The following is a 27500-nucleotide window of genomic DNA, read 5'->3' as shown; positions in this document are numbered from 1 at the left end:
ACGTGTCAGCGACACATAATGTGAAGAGAGGCGAGCGAACTGCAAATCGCACAGACACACTTTTCACTTGGACTTGTCGTCATGTTCTGCTAAGAGCTTCAAAAGAGCTGTGATCTCTGAAAGTTTAGATGTTTTTCCGGTTGTGATGGGAACAAGCAGGAAACGGTGGCGGTGGCGGTGCCAGGCTTGCCGTCGTGGGAGGGGCTTAAGGGGCCTGGCTCGCACTAACGTACCTCCTTGCCCGTCCAAATAAAATATTGAAGTATTGATCATTTATTTCACCGAGACGCTCGCCGACTGAAAGACACATCATGTATCTGATGCTGTCTCAGTATGTGTAGACCATGTATCTGATGCTGTCTCAGTATGTGTAGACCATGTATCTGATGCTGTCTCAGTATGTGTAGACAATGTATCTGATGCTGTCTCAGTATGTGTAGACCATGTATCTGATGCTGTCTCAGTATGTGTAGACCATGTATCTGATGCTGTCTCAGTATGTGTAGACCATGTATCTGATGCTATCTGGACAGTGAAACAGCACCTCTCTGCCTCAGTATGTGTAGACCATGTATCTGATGCTATCTGGACAGTGAAACAGCACCCCTCTGTCTCAGTATGTGTAGACCATGTATCTGATGCTGTCTGTACCAAAGTATTGTGGCATGTGATACTATTTCTGTCCAGACAGCATCAGACACACGGGTACCTGTAGAGAGGGGCTCTGTTTCTCTTGGTCGGATGCTTATTCTCAGGTGATATAGTTTCAGCAGAGAGGAAGAGGTAAAGCAAGAGGGCTCACTCCCACCAAACTCTGTCCAGTACAAGCCCAATGCGTTTCTATGGGAATAATATGCAGACCTAAGCTTGTCGCCTGCCTTCCCGCCTTTGGGACAAAAGACTCCCATTGTTAAGGCTGAGACATCAGAATCTCCTCATTACATACAGATCTTTGATTTCAACCTCTTGTGAATCGGAAAGGAAAGATGGCGTTTTCACAGTGAGCTGTTAGGATGCTGTGTTGACCTAAAGTAAATTGATGTCTCGCCAAAATTATATTATGTCTTGTGTTTAAATAATTTCCGTTCAAAACACTTCAAAAGGGAGCATGACTTGAGGATCATTAGCTTATTTTGGAGAGAGAAAAAAATTGCTGTGGATTGTTTTAAATCACCACTGTGTTTTTTGGGAAGCCCTGAATTTTGGGTTTAGTACTCATGGAAATGAGACTAGTTGACTGAGTTGCGGCTGTCACTGAAAAGTGTCAAGAAAATCTGTGTCGAGATAAACGTGTCTTGAGTTATAATTTATAAAACGTTGAGACAAGAAGAAGGGGGGAGGAGGGGGGGGTGAAGATATGGTGCGTCTCTCTCCAGAATGCATGCTAGCAATAGCTCAAGTCAAGACAGATAGATATGGAGGCAGACAGGCGGAGGAGGGAGATACATGTGATTGAAAGAACCTGAATGTTAATCAGGATATTTTCTACTGTTTTTATTTTGTTGGCTTTTAGGCCTATGTATTTTACTTAGTAGATGATGGGTCTACTGCTACATTGGTCTATAGACTATCTCTGAGTTATAGGTCTACTGCTACATTAGTCTATAGACTATCTCTGAGTTATATGCTCTCATTTCTTTAGCCTCAAATGGACCACGGTGTATCAATGTGTCCGTATGGCAGAGACTAGTTTAATCATTTACCTTCAGATTTTTTTACGATTAACCGTGTGACAAATGATTTTGAGAAACTAAAATGTGAACTGTTCCACGAAAATGTGCATCTGAAAAGAATCAGAACTGGCACACAGATGGGTAGAGATGGTAGGATAAATGGTAGGATAAATGGGATGATATATGGTAGGATAAATGGTAGGATAAATGGTAGGATATATGGGAGGATATATGGTAGGATAAATGGTAGGATAAATGGTAGGATAAATGGTAGGATAACTGGTAGGATATATGGTAGGATAAATGGTAGGATAAATGGGAGGATATATGGGAGGATATATGGTAGGATAAATGGTAGGATAAATGGTAGGATAAATGGTAGGATAAATGGTAGGACAAATGGTAGGATAAATGGTAGGATAAATGGTAGGATATATGGTAGGATAAATGGGAGGATAAATGGGAGGATATATGGTAGGATAAATGGGAGGATATATGGTAGGATAAAAGGGAGGATAAATGGTAGGATAAATGGTAGGATAAATGGTAGGATAAATGGGAGGATAGATGGTAGGATAAATGTGAGGATAAATGGTAGGATAAATGGTAGGATAAATGGTAGGATATATGGTAGGATATATGGTAGGATAAATGGTAGGATAAATGGTAGGATATATGGTTGGATAAATGGTAGGATGAATGGTAGGATGAATGGGAGGATAAATGGTAGGATAAATGGTAGGATATATGGTAGGATAAATGGTAGGATGAATGGTAGGATAAATGGTAGGATAGATGGGAGGATAAATTGTAGGATATATGGTAGGATGAATGGTAGGATATATGGTAGGATATATGGTAGGATAAATGGTAGGATATATGGTAGGATATATGGTAGGATAAATGGTAGGATGAATGGTAGGATGAATGGGAGGATAAATGGGAGGATAAATGGTAGGATATATGGTAGGATATATGGTAGGATAAATGGTAGGATGAATGGTAGGATGAATGGGAGGATAAATGGTAGGAAATATGGTAGGATATATGGTAGGATAAATGGTAGGATAAATGGTAAGATGAATGGTAGGATGAATGGTAGGATGAATGGTAGGATAGATGGGAGGATAAATTGTAGGATATATGGTAGGATGAATGGTAGGATGAATGGTAGGATGAATGGTAGGATAGATGGGAGGATAAATTGTAGGATATATGGTAGGATGAATGGTAGGATATATGGTAGGATAAATGGTAGGATGAATGGTAAGCTTCCGGACCTTTGAAACTCACCAGCTGTCTACTGTATGTTCTTTACTATTACAACTATTTAAAGAAATAGGCTGTGAGCACCTGAACACACAGGAGGTCTAGTGAAGAAACAAGCCATCCTACGGGAGTCAAAGGCCCGTCCGACTGATTGGTTCTGGGTCACTTCCACACCCAATATCTGAAAATCCTCAGCAGCACTCTGGCCAAGTCATTGGCACTCAATGAGCATACTGGGTGTTTTACACCAGTGGTTCCCAACTCCGGTCCTCCAGTACCCCACAACAGTGTAAACGTTGGATTGTAGTCCCGGACAAGCACACCTGATTCAACTTGTCAACTAATCATCAGGCCCTCAATCAGTTGAATCAGGTTCAATTGTCAGGTATGTTTTGTGCTGTTGAGGGCAATCGAGGACCGCAGTTGGGAACCATTGTTTCACACAACTTACTTCTTGTCCAACTGAATCAGTTGAATCTATGGGTCTATTCCTCCCTGCTTGGTGCCTATCAAGATACAGAGCCTAGCCCACTCCTCTTTCCATATCTCTCTCTCTCTCTCTCTCTCTCTCTCTCTCTCTCTCTCTCTCTCTCTCTCTGTCACTTTCAGTTCAAAGCAAGATCCTCTCCTCTCAGCTCCTCTTAGCCCCTCAGCTCCTCTTAGCCCCTCTCAGCTCCTCTTAGCCCCCCTCAGCTCCTCTCAGCCCCTCTCAGCTTCTCTTAGCCCCTCTCAGCTCCTCTTAGCCCCTCTCAGCTCCTCTCAGCCCCTTCCAGCTCCTCTTAGCCCCTTTCAGCTCCTCTCAGCTCCTCTTAGCCCCTCTCAGCTCCTCTTAGCCCCTCTCAGCTCCTCTTAGCCCCTCTTAGCCCCTCTCAGCTCCTCTTAGCCCCTCTCAGCTCCTCTTAGCCCCTCTCAGCTCCTCTCAGCCCCTCCCAGATCCTCCCAGCTCCTCTCAGCCCCTCCCCGCTCCTCTCAGCCCCTCCCAGCTCCTCTCAGCCCCTCCCCCCTCCTCTCAGCCCCTCCCAGCTCCTCCCAGCTCCTCTCAGCCCCTCCCAGCTCCTCTCAGCCCCCCCCCCAGCCCCTCCCAGCCACTCTCAGCTCCTCTCAGCCCCTCCCAGCTCCTCTCAGCCCCTCCCCGCTCCTCTCAGCCCCTCCCAGCTCCTCTTAGCCCCTCTCAGCTCCTCTCAGCCCCTCCCAGATCCTCCCAGCTCCTCTCAGCCCCTCCCCGCTCCTTTCAGCCCCCCCCAGCTCCTCTCAGCCCCTCCCAGCCCCTCCCAGCTCCTCCCAGCCCTCACTTTCTTATTGCTCCTGATTGTGTCCTTGTGTTCAGTGCAGAGCTGAGAGGGTTAAGAGGGTTGAAGGAATGTATCTTCTGTCAGATCCCATTAACGGAATGTTTCAAATGAGCCCCAAGAGCTGAATTATATCTCCCTGCTTAGTCAATGCTCCTTGTGCTGTCGTAAAGAAACCACCGGGCCGGTCGGCTGCAGCCACCGTCGCTTCTCTCTCTCTTTATTGCCGGCTGGCTTCGTCTTTCTCTCTCTGAGGTAATTAATTACTCCCCCCCCCCCCCCCCCCCCCCCCCATCCCCATCCCACACACCGGCCACCACGGCTTTAAGCCAAGCCTGTACTTCAGGCACACTGCCGACCAGGCTGGCAGGTCACTCAAGCACATGCCAGTGTCACTACTACCAACCCGCCTCCTCCACTACCTGTGGACCGTGTGCTGCCAGAACCTGTACAGCTGAAGGAGTTCTGTCGTCTGCAACCTGGACAGCTGAAGGAGTTCTGTCGTCTGCAACCTGGACAGCTGAAGGAGTTCTGTCGTCTGCAACCTGGACAGCTGAAGGAGTTCTGTCGTCTGCAACCTGGACAGCTGAAGGAGTTCTGTCGTCTGCAACCTGGACAGCTGAAGGAGTTCTGTCGTCAACTCCAGCCACTTTAATAATGGGAATTGATGGGAAATGATGTAAATATATCACTAGCCACTTTAAACAATGCTACCTTATATAAATGTTACTTACCCTACATTATTCATCTCATATGCATACGTATATACTGTACTCTATATCATCGACGGTATCCTTATGTAATACATGTATCACTAGCCACTTTATACTATACTATGCCACTTTGTTTACATACTCATCTCATTTGTACATACTGTACCCGATACCATCTACTGTATCTTGCCTATGCTGCTCTGTACCATCACTCATTCATATATCCTTATGTACATATTCTTTATCCCCTTACACTGTGTACAAGACAGTAGTTTTGGAATTGTTAGTTAGATTACTTGTTATTACTGCATTGTCGGAACTAGAAGCACAAGCATTTCGCTACACTCGCATTAACATCTGCTAACCATGTGTATGTGACAAATAAAATTTGATTTGATTTGCAACCTGGACAGCTGAAGGAGTTCTGTCGTCTGCAACCTGGACAGCTGAAGGAGTTCTGTCGTCTGCAACCTGGACAGCTGAAGGAGTTCTGTCGTCTGCAACCTGGACAGCTGAAGGAGTTCTGTCGTCTGCAACCTGGACAGCTGAAGGAGTTCTGTCGTCTGCAACCTGGACAGCTGAAGGAGTTCTGTCGTCTGCAACCTGGACAGCTGAAGGAGTTCTGTCGTCTGCAACCTGGACAGCTGAAGGAGTTCTGTCGTCTGCAACCTGGACAGCTGAAGGAGTTCTGTCGTCTGCAACCTGGACAGCTGAAGGAGTTCTGTCGTCTGCAACCTGGACAGCTGAAGGAGTTCTGTCGTCTGCAACCTGGACAGCTGAAGGAGTTCTGTCGTCTGCAACCTGGACAGCTGAAAGAGTTCTGTCGTCTGCAACCTGGACAGCTGAAGGAGTTCTGTCGTCTGCAACCTGGACAGCTGAAGGAGTTCTGTCGTCTGAAACCTGGACAGCTGAAGGAGTTCTGTCGTCTGCAACCTGGACAGCTGAAGGAGTTCTGTCGTCTGCAACCTGGACAGCTGAAGGAGTTCTGTCGTCTGCAACCTGGACAGCTGAAGGAGTTCTGTCGTCTGCAACCTGGACAGCTGAAGGAGTTCTGTCGTCTGCAACCTGGACAGCTGAAGGAGTTCTGTCGTCTGCAACCTGGACAGCTGAAGGAGTTCTGTCGTCTGCAACCTGGACAGCTGAAGGAGTTCTGTCGTCTGCAAGCTGGACAGCTGAAGGAGTTCTGTCGTCTGCAACCTGGACAGCTGAAGGAGTTCTGTCGTCTGCAACCTGGACAGCTGAAGGAGTTCTGTCGTCTGCAACCTGGACAGCTGAAGGAGTTCTGTCGTCTGCAACCTGGACAGCTGAAGGAGTTCTGTCGTCTGCAACCTGGACAGCTGAAGGAGTTCTGTCGTCTGCAACCTGGACAGCTGAAGGAGTTCTGTCGTCTGCAACCTGGACAGCTGAAGGAGTTCTGTCGTCTGCAACCTGGACAGCTGAAGGAGTTCTGTCGTCTGCAACCTGGACAGCTGAAGGAGTTCTGTCGTCTGCAACCTGGACAGCTGAAGGAGTTCTGTCGTCTGCAACCTGTACAGCTGAAGGAGTTCTGTCGTCTGCAACCTGGACAGCTGAAGGAGTTCTGTCGTCTGCAAGCTGGACAGCTGAAGGAGTTCTGTCGTCTGCAAAACCTGGAATTATGGCAACCTGTTTTGGAAGTTCCGTCTTTGATAGCGGTTTAAAATAAATATATGTATATATATATATATATATAATATAGTGGTCTCCAGTGGTCTCTTCCTCTGACTGTATAGAATGTTGTCATTGATAGATGAGATACGTAGAAAGGTCAGTCTTGTTATCTGTCATTCATGTCACCTAATTAGGTCCTTCTAAAGGGGTCGTTTCCATCCTGCGTGCCCATTGGCCCGGGTTGGAGAGGCCCTGTCGTAGATAAGCCTGACGGAGTGTCTCTTTAATGTCACCATTTACTTCGTTCACTACATCTAAAAACTAGGAAGTCAATTCAAGGAAGACCAGATCACCACTTCCTCTGTTCTCAATAATCTAAGTCACTACATCTAAAAACTAGGAAGTCTATTAAAGGAAGACAAGATAACAATTTTCTTCAGCCTACTGTAATTCAACCTATTTAGTTTCTCGACAGGAAATGTACTTCAATTACTTACTTAAATAGGTTTTGTCTACACGGGCTTTGTGTCGATATTCTGAAGCGATATATCTCTCGTCAAATGTAATTTGATAATTCAATGTTCAAGTAACTAGTGTTAAGTCCGTGGAAGACGGATGTGTCTACAATCATTAGAATCGTTTGACTTGATCAGAATGGGACTGTAATACATCTGGACTCTAGGACACATGCTGGTACCTGTACGTTATAGCAGGGGTCCCCAATAACAGTCACGGGACGATTTGTTCTTGAGCGGATGGTCGGGGTGCCGGAACAAAATTATATACGGATATAGAATTTGACAAAAAAAATAAAAATCATTTCAAACCTTGATTACATTGAGATACGATCACATACAGGATGCCTCTGCATTAATATTAATATATACATTAATATGCGAATACTTGGTAACAGATGTAAAAGATGTAAAACCAGTTCCTGGTGATTTTACAGTCCCTCATGTCCAACAACAGATGTGTCCCGTGGAACCCTGCTTTTAAATGTATGTATTTGTTTCATTGTTTCAAGCCCCTACAGGTTTCAGTAGCTGGGGCCCCTACAGGCTTCACTAGCTGGGGCCCCTACAGGCTTCAGTAGCTGGGGCCCCTACAGGCTTCAGTAGCTGTGGTCCCTACAGGCTTTAGTGACTGGGGCCCCTACAGGTTTCAGTAGCTGGGGCCCCTACAGGCTTCAGTAGCTGGGGCCCCTACAGGCTTCAGTAGCTGGGCCCCCTACAGGCTTCAGTAGTTGGGGCCCCTACAGGCTTCAGTAGCTGGGGCCCCTACAGGCTTCAGTAGCTGGGGCCCCTACAGGCTTCACTAGCTGGGGCCCCTACAGGCTTCAGTAGCTGGGGCCCCTACAGGCTTCAGTAGCTGTGGTCCCTACAGGCTTTAGTGACTGGGGCCCCTACAGGTTTCAGTAGCTGGGGCCCCTACAGGCTTCAGTAGCTGGGGCCCCTACAGGCTTCAGTAGCTGGGCCCCCTACAGGCTTCAGTAGCTGGGGCCCCTACAGGCTTCAGTAGCTGGGGCCCCTACAGGCTTCAGTAGCTGGGGCCCCTACAGGCTTCAGTAGCTGGGGCCCCTACAGGTTTCAGTAGCTGGGGCCCCTACAGGCTTCAGTAGCTGGGGCCCCTACAGGCTTCAGTAGCTGGGGCCCCTACAGGTTTCAGTAGCTGGGGCCCCTACAGGCTTCAGTAGCTGGGGCCCCTACAGGCTTCAGTAGCTGGGGCCCCTACAGGCTTCAGTAGCTGGGGCACCTACAAGCTTCAGTAGCTGGGGCCCCTACAGGCTTCAGTAGCTGGGGCACCTACAGGCTTCAGTAGCTGGGGCCCCTACAGGCTTCAGTAGCTGGGGCCCCTACAGGCTTCAGTAGCTGGGCCCCTACAGGCTTCAGTAGCTGGGGCCCCTACAGGCTTCAGTAGCTGGGGCCCCTACAGGCTTCAGTAGCTGGGGCCCCTACAGGCTTCAGTAGCTGTGGTCCCTACAGGCTTTAGTGACTGGGGCCCCTACAGGTTTCAGTAGCTGGGGCCCCTACAGGTTTCAGTAGCTGGGGCCCCTACAGGTTTCAGTAGCTGGGGCCCCTACAGGTTTCAGTAGCTGGGGCCTCTACAGGCTTCAGTAGCTGGGGCCCCTACAGGCTTCACTAGCTGGGGCCCCTACAGGTTTCAGTGACTGAGACCCCTGCAAGTTTCAGTAGCTGGGGCCCCTACAGGTTTCAGAAGCTGGGGCCCCTACAGGTTTCAGTAGCTGGGGCCCCTACAGGCTTCAGTAGCTGGGGCCCCTACAGGCTTCAGTAGCTGGGGCCCCTACAGGTTTCCGTAGCTGGGGCCCCTACAGGCTTCAGTAGCTGGGGCCCCTACAGAAATCAGTGTATTTGTTTCATTCATTTGATGTGTTATTGTGTTATTTCATCCACAGTGCCAAGTGCTCCACCACAAAACATCTCCTTAGAAGTCGTCCTCTCCAGAGTGAGTACATGCATGTTTTGTGATTTAAAATATATCATATGTGCGAATATATATCCTTTGGGCTATAAAACATCAATGCTATGAAGTCATTTGATGACATGTCCACACACCTCAGTCCGAAACACAGAGAACATGTATTGTTATTGACATAAATGTCTTGGCTTCACCTTCCAGCCAGTTGGGTCTGTCTGTGTGAACCGAAACGATTGATTATATACATTGCTTCAATCCAGAATGAGCTGCCTACCTTGCGACAGACAGACAGACAGACAGTGTTTATGCCAGATTGGATCCCTGGAGTAGCAGAATAATTCAGAACAGCCAAAAGTTGTCTCAGAAAAACATTTTGCAGTAGCTGGGGCCCCTACAGAAATTAGAGACTGGGGCCCCTTCAGAAATAAGAGACTGGGGCCCCTACAGAAATTAGAGACTGTGGCCCCTACAGAAATCAGTAGCTGGGACCCCTACAGGTTTCAGTAGCTGGGGCCCCTACAGGTTTCAGTAGCTGGGGCCCCTACAGGCCTCAGTGACTGGGGCGCCTACAGGTTTCAGTGACTGGGGCCCCTACAGGCTTCAGTGACTGGGGCCCCTACACGTTTCAGTGAGGATCCCCTGCAGGCTTCAGTGACTGGGGCCCCTACACGTTTCAGTGAGGATCCCCTGCAGGCTTCAGTAGCTGGGGCCCCTGCAGGTTTCAGTAGCTGGGGCCCCTACAGGTTTCAGTAGCTGGGGCCCCTAAAGGTTTCAGTGAGGATGCCCTACAGGCTTCAGTAGCTGGGGCCCCTACAGGTTTCAGTAGCTGGGGCCCCTACAGGTTTCAGTAGCTGGGGCCCCTACAGGTTTCAGTGACTGGGGCCCCTACAGGTTTCAGTAGCTGGGGCCCCTACAGGTTTCAGTGAGGATCCCCTACAGGCTTCAGTAGCTGGGGCCCCTACAGGTTTCAGTAGCTGGGCCCCTACAGGTTTCAGTAGCTGGGCCCCTACAGGCTTGGTGTGGCTCCTGAGGAGGGCATAGTGCTTGAGAAAGGGGGAAAAAATAGGAAATTCAAGTCTTGAACAGCACAAACAGATTTGGGACCAGAAAATATGTCCAAGCCTTGAAGTGAGTGAGTGAGAGAGAGAGAGAGAGAGAGAGAGAGAGAGAGAGAGAGAGAGAGAGAGAGAGAGAGAGAGAGAGAGAGAGAGAGAGAGAGAGAGAGAGAGAGAGAGAGAGAGAGAGAGAGAGAGAGAGAGAGAGAGAGAGAGAGAGAGAGAGAGAGAGAGAGAGAGAGAGAGAGAGAGAGAGAGAGAGAGAGAGAGAGAGAGAGAGAGAGAGAGAGAGAGAGAGAGAGAGAGAGAGAGAGAGAGAGAGAGAGAGAGAGAGAGAGAGAGAGAGAGAGAGAGAGAGAGAGACGGCAGTTGTCCGTGATATTTCTATCATATAAAGGAACTGTGACACTAGCTGCCGAGGCACCAGCTAGCCCAGACTAGATGAATAAAGAGCCCACCTTTAAAAAAAAAAAGTGATTGACTCTTTACTAGATAAAACCTTGGGGGGGCGGGGTTATGAGTCATGGCGTCTCTCTAAACCCCTTCAGGTGTGAATTGATTTTACTGTAACACCTTGTGGTGGTGGTGGAAGAATGGATTAATCTGGATTATATTGTCATTATGGAGAGTGACCTTCCAATCTGGTCATGTTTGACTAACGTTATAGTACATTATATATCCCAATGTGGACTCTCTTCATTTTGGTTAAAAATAGTGCAGGTATATAGGGAATAGGTTGCAATTTTGGGACACAGGAAAAACAGCAAACCACTGATCCAATTTAAACAGGACAGACTGAGTGTTGTCTAAACAATATGTATTGGCATTTCCTATCATTATTGACAATATTGACATTTCCTAACATGAGAGAATGAGAACTTGATGCTTTAAATGGAAAGTCCTTTCAGGAAGTTTTATGGTATAAAGACAGTCTTATAGAGAAAATGCTGGGTGATAGAGTTCCATTCGCTAAGTATATGGTTGGTTTTGGACAGCTAGGCTTGATGGTTTACACGTTGACAGTCAGAAGCTAGGCTTGATGGTTGACAGTCAGAAGCTAGGCTTGATGGTTGACAGTCAGAAGCTAGGCTTGATGGTTTACACGTTGACAGTCAGAAGCTAGGCTTGATGGTTGACAGTCAGAAGCTAGGCTTGATGGTTGACAGTCAGAAGCTAGGCTTGATGGTTGACAGTCAGAAGCTAGGCTTGATGGTTGACAGTCAGAAGCTAGGCTTGATGGATTACACGTTGACAGACAGAAGCTTGATGGTTTACATGTTGACAGTCAGAAGCTAGGCTTGATGGTTTACACGTTGACAGTCAGAAGCTAGGCTTGATTGTTGACAGTCAGAAGCTAGGCTTGATGGTTGACAGTCAGAAGCTAGGCTTGATGGTTGACAGTCAGAAGCTAGGCTTGATGGTTGACAGTCAGAAGCTAGGCTTGATGGTTGACAGTCAGAAGCTAGGCTTGATGGTTGACAGTCAGAAGCTAGGCTTGATGGTTTACACGTTGACAATCAGAAGCTAGGCTTGATTGTTGACAGTCAGAAGCTAGGCTTGATGGTTGACAGTCAGAAGCTAGGCTTGATGGTTGACAGTCAGAAGCTAGGCTTGATGGTTTACACGTTGACAATCAGAAGCTAGGCTTGATTGTTGACAGTCAGAAGCTAGGCTTGATGGTTGACAGTCAGAAGCTAGGCTTGATGGTTGACAGTCAGAAGCTAGGCTTGATGGTTTACACGTTGACAGTCAGAAGCTTGATGGTTTACACGTTGACAGTCAGAAGCTAGGCTTGATGGTTTACACGTTGACAGTCAGAAGCTAGGCTTGATGGTTGACAGTCAGCTTGATGATTTACACGTTGACAGTCAGAAGCTAGGCTTGATGGTTGACAGTCAGAAGCTAGGCTTGATGGTTGACAGTCAGAAGCTAGGCTTGATGGTTGACAGTCAGAAGCTAGGCTTGATGATTTACACGTTGACAGTCAGAAACATATTAAACTATTATAGAAAGCTGAATGACTTCCATACTGACCTCCTAACCCTAAACTCAACCCTAAACCTTACCCATGGGGCGGCAGGGTAGCCTAGTGGTTAGAGTGTTGGACTAGTAACCGGAAGGTTGCAAGTTCAAGCCCCCGTGCTGACAAGGTACAAATCTGTCGTTCTTCCCCTGAACAGGCAGTTAACCCACTGTTCCTAGGCCGTCATTGAAAATAGGAATTTGTTCTTAACTGACTTGCCTGGTTAGATAAAAAAAAACGTACCCTAAACCCAAGCGTTACCCTAAACCCAACCCTTACCCTAACCCTCAACCTTACCCTAACCCCAAGCATAACCCTAACCACTAGCATTACACTAACCCAAAACCTTACCTTAACCCTAACCCCAAGAATTACCCTGGGTGGGGTAAGGGGTGTGTACACTCAAGTGTAACCCTAAACCAGATGGAGCTACACACAATTCATCAGTCCAGTTGGAAGCAAATTGAATAGAGAAAAGGACAAAGTTTTACAAACACTAGTTTTGTGTGATGCATGGCGACCCAGGGATCTGTAGTTACTGATACAGCAGTTTAGAAACAAACACAACGTGAAATACATCAACACAAGGCATCGTTCCAAGGTTGTTTGTTGTAGAGAGAGAGAGAGAGACAGAGCGGAGAGAGGGAGAGAGAGAGAGAGAGAGAGAGAGAGAGGAGAGAGAAAGGGAGAGGGAGAGAGAGAGAGAGAAATTAGGGAGAAATGGCACCATTCCAAGGCTGTTGTTGTAGCAAGAGAGAGAGAGAAAGAGAGAGAGAGGAGAGAGAGAGGGAGAGAGAGAGGGAGAGAGAGCGAAGGAGTGAGAGTGCGAAAGAGAGAGCGGTAGATAGAGAGAGAGAGAGAGAGAGAGAGAGTCTAAGCCAACCCAACAGTGACAGTCAGGTCTGTGGGGACCGGAGTGGGTGGTGTGTGTGAGCGTGTAGCAGGGATGCAGTTGGTTGTCAAACATCTGTGTAGCATGGTCGTCATTGTCATCAGAGAAGAGTCCCAGTAGGTGGGCGTATTATTCCCCAAACCCTCAGCATGTTACACCCAAGCCTGCCCAGGGATTTAACTGTGCTGTGTCTCATCATGTTATATCCCAGACTGCCCAAGGATTTAACTGTGCTGTGTCTCATCATGTTATATCCCAGACTGCCCAAGGATTTAACTGTGCTGTGTCTCATCATGTTATATCCCAGACTGCCCGAGGATTTAACTGTGCTGTGTCTCATCGTGTTATATCCCAGACTGCCCAAGGATTTAACTGTGCTGTGTCTCATCATGTTATATCCGAGACTGCCCAAGGATTTAACTGTGCTGTGTCTCATCATGCTATATCCCAGACTGCCCAAGGATTTAACTGTGCTGTGTCTCATCATGTTATATCCCAGACTGCCCGAGGATTTAACTGTGCTGTGTCTCATCATGTTATATCCCAGACTGCCCGAGGATTTAACTGTGCTGTGTCTCATCATGTTATATCCCAGACTGCCCGAGGTTTTAACTGTGCTGTGTCTCATCATGTTATATCCCAGTCTGCCCGAGGATTTAACTGTTCTGTGTCTCATCATGTTATATCCCAGACTGCCCAAGGATTTAACTGTGCTGTGTCTCATCATGTTATATCCCAGACTGCCCAAGGATTTAACTGTGCTGTGTCTCATCATGTTATATCCCAGACTGCCCGAGGATTTAACTGTACTGTGTCTCATCATGTTATATCCCAGACTGCCCAAGGATTTAACTGTGCTGTGTCTCATCGTGTTATATCCCAGACTGCCCAAGGATTTAACTGTGCTGTGTCTCATCATGTTATATCCGAGACTGCCCAAGGATTTAACTGTGCTGTGTCTCATCATGCTATATCCCAGACTGCCCAAGGATTTAACTGTTCTGTGTCTCATCATGTTATATCCCAGACTGCCCGAGGATTTAACTGTGCTGTGTCTCATCATGTTACATCCCAGACTGCCCGAGGATTTAACTGTGCTGTGTCTCATCATGTTATATCCCAGACTGCCCAAGGATTTAACTGTGTCCTCAGCTCTATTGGTCCTCATCTCTATGGGTCCTCATCTCTATGGGTCCTCATCTCTATGGGTCCTCATCTCTATGGGTCCTGAGCTCTACTGGCCCTGAGCTCTATGGGTCCTCATCTCTATGGGTCCTCATCTCTATGGGTCCTGAGCTCTATGGGCCCTGAGCTCTATGGGTCCTCATCTCCATGGGTCCTCATCTCTATGGGTCCTCATCTCTATGGGTCCTCAGCTCTATGGGTCCTGAGCTCTATGGGCCCTGAGCTCTATGGGTCCTCATCTCTATGGATCCTCATCTCTATGGGTCCTCAGCTCTATGGGTCCTGAGCTCTATGGGTCCTCATCTCTATGGGTCCTCATCTCTATGGGTCCTCATCTCTATGGGTCCTCATCTTTATGGTTCCTGGTCATATGTAGTGCACGATATAAGGAATGTAGATGTTTTGGGGATGTTGACTGTGTCCACATGGTTTGGATTTTGGCACTGAAGCAGAGAGTGTATGTAAAGCTGAGGCCAAACAAACAACTAGGATTAAATCCTTAGACAAGATGAGCCCTTCACTCATTAACAATTGTTGTTACCTACAGTAACCTTAACCACTGTTACCTAACCCTAACCCCTGTTACCTAATCCTAACCCCTGTTAACTAACCCTAACCCTTGTTACCTATCCCCTGTTACCTAACCCCTGTTACCTAACCCTAACCCTTGTTACCTAAACCCAGTTACCTAACCCCTGTTATCTAACCCCTGTTACCTAAACCCGGTTACCTAACCCTTGTTACCTAACCCTAACCCCTGTTACCTAACCCCTGTTACCTAACCCTAACCCCTGTTACCTAACCCTAACCCCTGTTACCTAAACCCGGTTACCTAACCCTTGTTACCTAACCCTAACTCCTGTTACCTAACCCCTGTTACCTAACCCTAACCCATGTTACCTAACTCCTGTTACCTAACCCCTGTTACATAACCCCTGTTATCTAACCCCTGTTACCTAACCTTAACCCCTGTTACCTAACCCTAAGGTCATTGTAATGGCAGGAATGGGGTATATGGAATCCAACACATCAAAACATAGTGAAATGTTTGACTCCGTTTCCTTGATTCCATTCCAGCCCTTATTATGAGCCCGTCCTCCTATAGTTCTAACCACCAGCCTCCACTGCAACATACATATGTAATACTCTGTCTGTGTGACGTTGTAAAAGAGGCCACGGCTCGGGGTAACCTAGCACTTTGCAAGGTTAACTAGGTTTGAATATAAATAGTCATTAGGGAGGGTTTCGTCTGCAACCTGCACAGTACGGATAAATAAAGAGAGGCATCAAACCACGCACGCACGCACACACACACACGCACACGCACACACGCACACGCACACGCACACACACACAGACACACACGCACACACACACGCACGCACACACACACACACGCACACACACACAGACACACACACACACGCACACACAGACACACACACACACGCACACACACACACGCACGCACGCACACGCACGCACGCACACGCACGCACGCACACACACAGAGACACACGCAGGTCTCAATTAATATGAAACACTGCATGTATTCACGTCATAGCTCGGTCTCTTTTTCCAGTCGTAGCTTCCCATCATGAATGCATTATGTCACACATGGAGTATAACATGCATATACTGTGTATACATGTGTACATGACTAGACCTCTACTGTGTGTGTGGGGGGGGGGGGGGGAGCTAGTGGCTGCTACAGCCTCCCTGTGTCAATAGGGAATGGCTGTATATTGTGTCCGTGCAGATCCCTTCTGTTTGGTGGGATAATTAGTGCTGTTACATCAAGGACAAAATCAAAATGGCTGTTTCTCTCTTAATTGTTGTGTGTGTGTGTGTGTGTGTGTGTGTGTGTGTATGCCTCTCTTAATCACCCCCATGCCAACATTTCTACCTCCAGAGCTACACACAAACCCCATCAACACAGAGGCCAGTTTAATGTCTTCCGTTAGGTTCATTCCCGTGCTAGCTCACACTTTACTGACTGTACTACACTGCTCATAGCTACTTTATCGAGGAACATGTACTGACTATGACTGTGATATGTGGTTGTCTCACCTAGCTATCTGGAGATGAATGTACTGACTAGGACTGTGATATGTGGTTGTCTCACCTAGCTATCTGGAGATGAATGTACTGACTAGGACTGTTCCACCTAGCTATCTGGAGATGAATGTACTGACTAGGACTGTTCCACCTAGCTATCTGGAGATGAATGTACTGACTATGACTGGTCCACCTAGCTATCTGGAGATGAATGTACTGACTATGACTGGTCCACCTAGCTATCTGGAGATGAATGTACTGACTATGACTGCTCCACCTAGCTATCTGAAGATGAATGTACTGACTATGACTGGTCCACCTAGCTATCTGGAGATGAATGTACTGGCTATGACTGGTCCACCTAGCTATCTGAAGATGAATGTACTGACTATGACTGCTCCACCTAGCTATCTGAAGATGAATGTACTGACTATGACTGGTCCACCTAGCTATCTGAAGATGAATGTACTGACTGTGCCCGGTCCGCTATGAGCAGGTACCGCCTGCTGGACGGGAGGAGGACAGTCCCGGGTGGCTGGAGTTTATGGCAATTTTCTGGTCCTTTCTCAGACACCGCCTGGCGTGTACGTCTTGGATGGCTGACAGCTGTCTTTTATACTGTATGTGGTGGTTATTAAATCAGCATTTGGGTCTATTGGTAAGAGAGTTGCCTCAGCGAAGCAAGGTTTCCGGTTTCAGTTCCCTCTGGGATCACGTGTACGTAGTGAACATGTGTCCTCTCTCTGTGTCTCAGAGCATTAAGGTGAGCTGGCAGCCCCCTCCTCCCAACAGCCAGAACGGGTTCATCACCGGCTACAAGCTCCGACACCGGAAGACCGGCCGACGAGGAGACCAGGAGGCCATCGAACCTAACAACTTCTGGTACCTGTTCACAGGTGAGACTTCTGGTACCTGTTCACAGGTGAGACTTCTGGTACCTGTTCACAGGTGAGACTTCTGGTACCTGTTCACAGGTAAGACTTCTGGAAACTGTTTTTCTATCCTTCCCCTGATCTGTGCCTCGACACAATCCTGTCTCGGAGCTCTACGGACAATTCCTTTGACCCCATGGCTTGGTTTATGTGGGACCATATATAGACAGGTGTGTGCCTTTCCAAATCATGTCCAGTCAATTGAATATACCGCAGGTGGACTCCAATCAAGTTGTAGAAACATCTCAAGGATGATCAATGGAAACAGGATGTACCTGAGCTCAATTTATAGTCTCATAGCAAAGGGTCTGAATACTTATGTAAATGTCAAAATGTGTTTTTTTCACTTTGTCATTATGGGGTCATGTGTAGACTGCTGGGTTATTTTTTGTTGTTGTCCATTTCAGAAGAAGGCTGTAATGTAACAACATGTGGAAGCAGTCAAGGGGTCTGAATACTTTCTGAAAGCCCTGTTTTCACCTGCCAGATATTACACATGAAAACATGTATGATTTTTCCATCTCACACATAAAAGCTGCATATTTTAATACCTATCTGGTTTACGCTAGAGAGGCTGAATTAATTTATTATTATTAATATTATTATTATTACAATTAATTTTAATTTATTGTTTCTGCAGTTTATTTGTTATGCATACTTCATGGTGTGATTAATGATGTATATTAATTCCATATGTTGTGAAACCAGACAGCAAACCAACCGTCTGTATATGTCTGTCTCCCAAATGGCACCCCTATTCCCTATATAGTACAATTTGGGCCCTGGTCAAAAGTAGTGCACTATATGAGGAATAGGGTGCCATTTGGGTCAAAAGTAGTGCACTAATGTAGGGAATAGGGTGCCATTTGGGTCAAAAGTAGTGCACTAATGTGGGGAATAGGGTGCCATTTGGGTCAAAAGTAGTGCACTAATGTAGGGAATAGGGTGCCATTTGGGTCAAAAGTAGTGCACTAATGTAGGGAATAGGGTGCCATTTGGGTCAAAAGTAGTGCACTAATGTAGGGAATAGGGTGCCATTTGGGTCAAAAGTAGTGCACTAATGTAGGGAATAGGGTGCCATTTGGGACGGACCAGTGTTTTCTTAATGGGAGACTCGGCTGATACGGTTTGAAGACGAAAATAGATTGTTCAATTTGCGAGCGGCTGCATCTAAGGCAGAGACAGACGGGGGGGGGGGGATACCTGGCCTCAGGGTTATTAAGGGAGGGCAGGAGAGCTCCACACACCACAACAGAGATAACTACTTGTTCATTTTACTGACCTATGGTATTATTTCAATTCCAATACTGAATTTGGATGAAAAGAAAATTCCTTATTATTGTTTAGTGATTCAGATGGGTTCCTGGTCTTAAAGGACAGGGGGGAGTGTGTGTGTGTGTGCTCTACTAATCCTAGGGTGTGTCCCTAATGGCACCCTATTCACTATGTAGTACACTACTTTTGACCAGAGCCCTGTGGCACCCTATTCCCTATATAGTACACTACTTTTGACCAGAGCTTGTCTGTCCCTCTCTCTGTCTCTGTCTCCATATGTCCGTCTGTCCCTCCGTCCGTGATGATGTACTCACCCACACTCATCTGTAGAGAATAGTGATGATGATGTACTCACCCACAATCATCTGTAGAGAATAGTGATGATGATGTACTCACCCACACTCATCTGTAGAGAATAGTGATGATGATGTACTCACCCACAATTATCTGTAGAGAATAGTGAGGATGTACTCACCCACAATCATCTGTAGAGAATAGTGCTGATGTACTCACCCACAATCATCTGTAGAGAATAGTGCTGATGTACTCACCCACAATCATCTGTAGAGAATAGTGAGGATGTACTCACCCACAATCATCTGTAGAGAATAGTGAGGATGTACTCACCCACACTCATCTGTAGAGAATAGTGAGGATGTACTCACCCACACTCATCTGTAGAGAATAGTGAGGATGTACTCACCCACACTCATCTGTAGAGAATAGTGATGATGATGTACTCACCCACACTCATCTGTAGAGAATAGTGAGGATGTACTCACCCACACTCATCTGTAGAGAATAGTGAGGATGTACTCACCCACTGATAGTTTCTCTGTAATGCAACAATGAATATTCAGCCTTTGAATGTGCAGAAACTGCCACTAACAATGAACACAGAGATGTGTTGATGGTTTTGAAGGAGATCGAAGCTATAGCTATTGGATCCCGAGTGGCGCTGCGGTCTAAGGCACTGCATCTCAGTGCAAGTGGCGTCACTACAGACCCTGGTTCGATTCCAGGCTGTATCACAACCGGCCGTGATTGGGAGTCTCATAGGACGGCCCAGCGTCGTCCGGGTTTGGCCGGGGGGAGTAGGCCATCATTTTAAATAAGAATATTTTTCTTTAACTGACTTGCCTAGTTAAATAAAAGGTTACATTAAACATATTTATATATTCTTGCCCAGATTCGTCCATGAAGGGTTCAAATGGAAGGAAAGGAAGAAAGGAAGGGACATTAACACCCATCTGAGGATGTCTTGAGAGTGTTAAAAGCTGTTGTGGGGATTGAACCCATTACCATTCTGCATGTTTAGTGTGATGGATGTTACCACTCTACCACACAGACACTGTAGGGTGTTTAACATGTCTCTGTGATGTTGTCGTGTTTACCACCCCGTGTTTACAGACTCAGGTTTGTGTAAAGTACTGTTTTCATTAACATCTATGTGTCGTCGTGTTTCTTTAAAAATATCTTTCTGACGTTGTTGTGCGTCTCTGTCTCAGGGCTGTAGAAAATCAGTCAGTACAGATGTGTCTGTCACAACATCCTCTCTCCTCTCAGGGCTGTAGAAAATCAGTCAGTACAGATGTGTCTGTCACAACATCCTCTCTCCTCTCAGGGCTGGAAAAAGGCAGTCAGTACAGTTTCCAGGTCTCTGCCATGACAGCTAACGGCACGGGCCCGGCCAGCGAGTGGTTCACCGCCGAGACGCCAGAGAACGACCTTGACGGTAAAGACACAAAGACACTTTATTTACACTTCATTCTGTCTCTTCCCTCTGCTTCTCAAATGGCACCCTATTTCTTACAGGGCACTACTTTTAACAAGATCCCCATAGACACTGGACAGAAGTAGTGCCCTAAGAAATAGGATGCCATTAGGGACACAAGCCTACCCTCTTCCTCCTCTACTACCATGTCTCTATTCTCCTCTTCCTCCTCTACTACCATGTCTCTCTCTGTCTCTATTCTCCTCTTCCTCCTCTACTACCATGTCTCTATTCTCCTCTTCCTCCTCTACTACCATGTCTCTATTCTCATCTTCCTCCTCTACTACCATGTCTCTCTCTGTCTCTATTCTCCTCTTCCTCCTCTACTACCATGTCTCTATTCTCCTCTTCCTCCTCTACTACCATGTCTCTCTCTGTCTCTATTCCCCTCTTCCTCCTCCACTACCATGTCTCTATTCTCCTCTTCCTCCTCTACTACCATGTCTCTATTCTCCTCTTCCTCCTCTACTACCATGTCTCTATTCTCCTCTTCCTCCTCTACTACCATGTCTATATTCTCCTCTTCCTCCTCTACTACCATGTCTCTCTCTGTCTCTATTCCCCTCTTCCTCCTCTACTACCATGTCTATATTCTCCTCTTCCTCCTCTACTACCATGTCTCTCTCTGTCTCTATTCACCTCTTCCTCCTCTACTACCATGTCTATATTCTCCTCTTCCTCCTCTACTACCATGTCTCTCTCTGTCTCTATTCACCTCTTCCTCCTCTACTACCATGTCTATATTCTCCTCTTCCTCCTCTACTATCATGTTTCTCTCTGTCTCTATTCTCCTCTTCCTCCTCTACTACCATGTCTCTATTCTCCTCTTCCTCCTCTACTACCGTGTCTCTCTCTGTCTCTATTCTCTTCTTCCTCCTCTCCTACCATGTCTATCTGTCTCTATTCTCCTCTTCCTCCTCTACTACCATGTCTCTCTCTATTCTCCTCTTCCTCCTCCACTACCATGTCTCTATTCTCCTCTTCCTCCTCTACTACCATGTCTATCTGTCTCTATTCTCCTCTTCCTCCTCTACTACCATGTCTCTATTCTCCTCTTCATCCTCCACTACCATGTCTCTATTCTCCTCTTCCTCCTCCACTACCATGTCTCTCTCTGTCTCTATTCCCTGAGGCAGGGCTGGACTCTTGTATTCAGAGTGATTGTTTTAAATATTTAGACAGTGGTGAGGCCAAGGTGTATAAACAGTTGTAACATATTGAGCATCATACAAACCTGCTGTGCAGTCGTCTACTGGCAATTTGATGTGGATGATACTGGACTGCTTGACTGGCAGCCTTCAAACTCTAAAAGAACAAAAATGTCTAGTTCCACTGTGCCATCGTCCCAAATGGCAACCTATTACTAAAGTGGTGCCAACAGGGCCAACAGGGCCCATGGATGCCAACAGGGCCCACAGGTGCCAACAGGGCCCACAGGTGCCAACAGGGTCCACAGGTGCCAACAGGGCCAACAGGTGCCAACAGGGCCCACAGGTGCAAACAGGGCCCACAGGTGCAAACAGGGCCCACAGGTGCCCACAGGTGCCCACAGGTGCCAACAGGGCCCACGGGTGCCAACAGGGCCCACAGGTGCCAACAGGGCCCACAGGTGCCAACAGGGTCCACAGGTGCCAACAGGGCCAACAGGTGCCAACAGGGCCCACAGGTGCAAACAGGGCCCACAGGTGCAAACAGGGCCCACAGGTGCCAACAGGGCCCACAGGTGCCCACAGGTGCCAACAGGGCCCACGGGTGCCAACAGGGCCCACAGGTGCCCACATGTGCCAACAGGGCCCACAGGTGCCAACAGGGCCCACGGGTGCAAACAGGGCCAACAGGTGCCAACAGGGCCCACAGGTGCAAACAGGGCCCACAGGTGCCAACAGGGCCCACAGGTGCCCACAGGTGCCAACAGGGCCCACGGGTGCCAACAGGGCCCACAGGTGCCCACATATGACAACAGGGCCCACAGGTGCCAACAGGGCCCACGGGTGCCCACAGGTGCCAACAGGGCCCACGGGTGCCAATAGGGCCCACAGGTGCCAACAGGGCCCACGGGTGCCAACAGGGCCCACAGGTGCCAACAGGGCCCACGGGTGCCAACAGGGCCCACGGGTGCCAACAGGGCCCACGGGTGCCAACAGGGCCCACAGGTGCCAACAGGGCCCACAGGTGCCAACAGGGTCCACAGGTGCCAACAGGGCCCACGGGTGCCAACAGGGCCCACGGGTGCCAACAGGGCCCACAGGTGCCAACAGGGCCCACAGGTGCCAACAGGGCCCTCAGGTGCCAACAGGGCCCACGGGTGCCAACAGGGCCCACGGGTGCCAACAGGGCCCAATTTAGTGCACTAAATAAGGAATAGAATGCCATTTGGGACTCGGATACTAACTCTGCCTGGCGAAACTTAAAAGCATTTTTTTTGTTTCATATAAATTCTACATAACCTGATTAGAACAAGCTTTGGCAGCCAGGCAATTAGGAAGGACATGTGAACAGGTCACGGAGGAGAGTGGTGACATAAGGCAGGGATCAATCAGGCAGATGATTTTAAGAGATGACAAGGGACCTAATGCAATTCTAATGGATTATCACTCAATAAACTGATATTAACCTCGGACTGTCTTCTCAGCGTCCTCTTTCCTAGAGGATTATCACAAACTGTCGGATCACATTAGCTTTAGTTAGAAGGATGTTAGTACTGTTTCTGATTGGATTTGATTTGACATATAAAAAAAAAACGAAAAAAAACACAAATCATTTATACAAGTCGATATACTGTGTGAAAATATCATCAAAGGATAAAAACAAAATGTTGGTCCTAAATATCTCAGTTGGTAGAGCGTGGCGTTTGACAACGCCAGGATCGTGGGTCAGATTCCCAGGAACCACCTCTAGGTTAAATGTGTACATGCATGACTGTGTATATATTATCATTGTTACACAATACCACTGATGAGTCATCAATACATAAGTTCAAACAGGTGCCATTAATACAGGTAACGAGTGGAGGACAGAGGAGCCTCTTAAAGAAGAAGTTACAGGTCTGTGAGAGCCAGAAAATCTTGCTTTTTTGTAGGTGATCAAATACTTATTTTCCACTATAATTTGCAAATAAATTCATAAAAAATCCTACAATGTGATTTTCTGAATTTTTTTTCTCATTTTGTCTGTCATAGTTGAAGTGTCCCTATGATGAAAATTACAGGCCTCGCTCATCTTTTTAAGTGGGAGAACTTGCACAATTGGTGGCTGACTAAATACTTTTTTGCCCCACATATTATCATTGTTACATTTTAGGCCCGTTTCCATGGTGATTCCGTATTATCTGAATTTATTTAAAATGTATTTATAAAGCCCTTCTTACATCAGCTGATATCTCAAAGTGCAGTACAAAAACCCAGCCTAAAACCCCAAACAGCAAGCAATGCAGGTGTAGAAGCACGATGGCTAGGAAAAACTCCCCAGAAAGGCCAAAACCTAGGAAGAAACCTAGAGAGGAACCAGGCTATGTGGGGTGGCCAGTCCTCTTCTGGCTGTGCCGGGTGGAGATTATAACAGAACATGGGCCAAGATGTTCAAATATTCATAGGTGACCAGCATGGTCCAATAATAATAATCACAGTGGTTGTAGAGGGAGCAACAGGTCAACACCTAAATGTCAGTTGGCTTTTCATATCCGATCATTGTATCTGAAGCATTCCACTTTGTCGTACATTTTCTTTCCAGAGAGCCAAGTCCCGAACCAGCCGAGTTCCCTCCATGTTCGACCCCTGCCCAACAGCATCATCATGAGCTGGACTCCTCCCCTAAACCCCAACATCCTAGTACGGGGCTACATCATTGGCTACGGAGTAGGAAGTCCCTACGCTGAGACGGTCAGGGTGGACAGTAAGCAGCGATACTACGCCATAGAAAACCTGGGTGAGTTCTCTAGGGGTAGTACTGTATACTGAACATGGTCTGGTTAGGGGTAGTACTGTATACTAAACATGGTCTGGTTAGGGGTAGTACTGTATACTGAACATGGTCTGGTTAGGGGTAGTACTGTATACTGAACATGGTCTGGTTAGGGGTAGTACTGTATACTGAACATGGTACCAGTCTGGTTAGGGGTAGTACTGTATACTGAACATGGTACCAGTCTGGTTAGGGGTAGTACTGCATACTGAACATGGTACCAGTCTGGTTAGGGGTAGTACTGTATACTGAACATGGTCTGGTTAGGGGTAGTACTGTATACTGAACATGGTACCAGTCTGGTTAGGGGTAGTACTGTATACTGAACATGGTACCAGTCTGGTTAGGGGTAGTACTGTATACTGAACATGGTCTGGTTAGGGGTAGTACTGTATACTGAACATGGTACCAGTCTGGTTAGGGGTAGTACTGCATACTGAACATGGTACCAGTCTGGTTAGGGGTAGTACTGCATACTGAACATGGTACCAGTCTGGTTAGGGGTAGTACTGCATACTGAACATGGTACCAGTCTGGTTAGGGGTAGTACTGCATACTGAACATGGTACCAGTCTGGTTAGGGGTAGTACTGTATACTGAACATGGTACCAGTCTGGTTAGGGGTAGTACTGCATACTGAACATGGTACCAGTCTGGTTAGGGGTAGTACTGTATACTGAACATGGTACCAGTCTGGTTAGGGGTAGTACTGTATACTGAACATGGTACCAGTATGGTTAGGGGTAGTACTGCATACTGAACATGGTACCAGTCTGGTTAGGGGTAGTACTGTATACTGAACATGGTGCCAGTCTGGTTAGGGGTAGTACTGTATACTGAACATGGTACCAGTCTGGTTAGGGGTAGTACTGCATACTGAACATGGTACCAGTCTGGTTAGGGGTAGTACTGTATACTGAACATGGTCTGGTTAGGGGTAGTACTGTATACTGAACATGGTACCAGTCTGGTTAGGGGTAGTACTGTATACTGAACATGGTACCAGTCTGGTTAGGGGTAGTACTGCATACTGAACATGGTACCAGTCTGGTTAGGGGTAGTACTGTATACTGAACATGGTGCCAGTCTGGTTAGGGGTAGTACTGTATACTGAACATGGTACCAGTCTGGTTAGGGGTAGTACTGCATACTGAACATGGTACCAGTCTGGTTAGGGGTAGTACTGTATACTGAACATGGTCTGGTTAGGGGTAGTACTGCATACTCCGGTAAACACTTACCACTTGGTGGCGACTTGGTTACGAATCCCTCCCCGGCCCCTACTCTCTGTCTCCCTACTCTCTGTGTCCCTCTATATACAGTTGAAGTCAGAAGTTTACATACATACATTTAAACTCAGTTTATCACCATTCCTGACATCTAATCCTAGTAAAAAAAAATTTAGGTCAGTTATTTTCACCACTTTATTTTAAGAATGTGAAATGTCAGAATAATAGTAGAGAGAATTATTTATTTCAGCTTTTATTTCTTTCATCACATTCCCAGGGGGTCAGAAGTTTACATACACTCAATTAGTATTTGGTAGCGTTGCCTTTAAATGGTTCCCAACCGTAGTCTGGCTTTTTTATTGCAGTGGCTTCTTCCTTGCTGAGCGACCTTTCAGGTTATGTCGATATAGGACTCGTTTTACTGTGGATATAGATACTTCTGTACCTGTTTCCTCCAGCATCTTCACAAGGTCCTTTGCTGTTTTTCAGGGATTGATTTGCACTTTTCACACCAAAGTACTTTCATCTCTAGGAGACAGAACGCATCTCCTTCCTGAGCGGTATGACGGCAGCGTGGTCCCATGGTGTTTATACTTGCGTACTATTGTTTGTACAGATGAACGTGGTACATTCAGTTGTTTGGAAATTGCTCCCAAGGATGAAACAGACTTGTGGAGGTCTACATTTTTTATGAGGTCTTGGCTGATTTCTTTTGATTTTCCCGTGATGTCAAGTAAAGAGAAACTGATTTTGAAGGTAGGCCTTGAAATACATCCACAGGTACTCCTCCAATTGACTCAAATTATGTCAATTAGCCTATCAGAATCTTCTAAAGCCATGACGTTTTAGCAGTGGGTTGTAGCAGTGGGTTGTAGCTGTGGGTTTTAGCAGTGGGTTTTAGCAGTGGGTTGTAGCTGTGGGTTGTAGCTGTGGGTTTTAGCTGTGGGTTGTAGCAGTGAGTTGTAGCTGTGGGTTGTAGCAGTGAGTTGTAGCTGTGGGTTGTAGCTGTGGGTTGTAGCAGTGGGTTGTAGCAGTGGGTTGTAGCAGTGAGTTGTAGCTGTGGGTTGTAGCTGTGGGTTGTAGATGTGGGTTGTAGCTGTGGGTTGTAGCTGTGGGTTGTAGCAGTGGGTTGTACCTGTGGGTTGTAGCTGTGCTATTGTTCGTGCTCTATGCCTAATGAATACATTCTGGAAAGGTAATCCTTCTGCAAATGTGGCATATTTATTATTAATGATGATGTTAGTGCTTGAATATTTTTAGGGAGACTAGCTCGGATGAGATTGTCATGGTCGAGCCGTCTGACCTCTCTCTGTTGTCCTGCGGCAGGTCCTCTATGGATGATGTATGGAGGACACTGTCAGAACGATACCAGACAGTCCACATACAGGACTTAATAACCCCAGCTGTTGAAGACAGGTTGTCTGTTAAAAACTTCTTAGGGCTGCCATCCCGTTAACGGGAGGGATATGACATCAGCCAGTGAAAGTGCAGGGCGCCAAATTCAAAACAACAGAAATCTCATAATTAAAATTCCTCAAACAGACATGTATCATATAACCGTTTTAAAGGTAATCTTGTTGTTAATCCCACAACAGTGTCCGATTTCAAATAGGATTTACGGCGAAAGCACCACAAACAATTATGTTAGGTCACCATATAGCCACAGATAAACACAGAATTTTTTTCCAGCAAAAGATTTTCCAGCCAGAGTCAAAAAACCCACAAATAGAGATAAAATTCATCACTAACCCTTGATCATCTTCATCAGATGACACTCATAGGACTTCATGTTACACAATACATGTATGTTTTGTTTGATAAATTTCCTATTACATTCACTAGTTCCAAAAACATCCAGTGATTTTGCATAGCCACATCATTCAACAGAAATACTCATCATAAATGTAGATGATAATACAAGTTCCACACATGGAATTATAGATATACCTCTCCTTAATGCAACCACTGTCAGATTTCAAAAAAACTTTACGGAAAAAGAAACGCATGCAATAATCTGAGACGGCGCTCAAAAGTAAACGTCACAATAGCCGCAATGATGGCGTCAACATAAACAAGAAATTACATGATAAATATTCCCTTACCTT

The 27500-nt window shown here is 46.7% G+C and overlaps 1 protein-coding gene across 2 annotated transcripts in view; it reads left to right on the top strand.

Annotated features, from left to right (window-relative positions):
- The window catches only part of LOC110513199 (netrin receptor DCC-like), a 632990-nt gene that overhangs the window by 425868 nt on the left and 179622 nt on the right, over window positions 1-27500 (top strand). For both annotated transcript variants that reach the window (XM_036976622.1, XM_036976621.1), the window contains exons 12-15: window positions 8990-9039; window positions 16980-17121; window positions 20057-20167; window positions 23936-24130. In XM_036976622.1, coding sequence (XP_036832517.1) covers window positions 8990-9039; window positions 16980-17121; window positions 20057-20167; window positions 23936-24130 — 498 coding nt within the window. The remainder of the gene's footprint in view (window positions 1-8989; window positions 9040-16979; window positions 17122-20056; window positions 20168-23935; window positions 24131-27500) is intronic.

Source organism: Oncorhynchus mykiss, chromosome 5 (genome assembly GCF_013265735.2).
Source record: "Oncorhynchus mykiss isolate Arlee chromosome 5, USDA_OmykA_1.1, whole genome shotgun sequence".
Taxonomy (NCBI): domain Eukaryota; kingdom Metazoa; phylum Chordata; class Actinopteri; order Salmoniformes; family Salmonidae; genus Oncorhynchus; species Oncorhynchus mykiss.
Note: the sequence above shows the minus strand (reverse complement) of the source record. Positions and strands in the feature narration are given on the sequence as shown.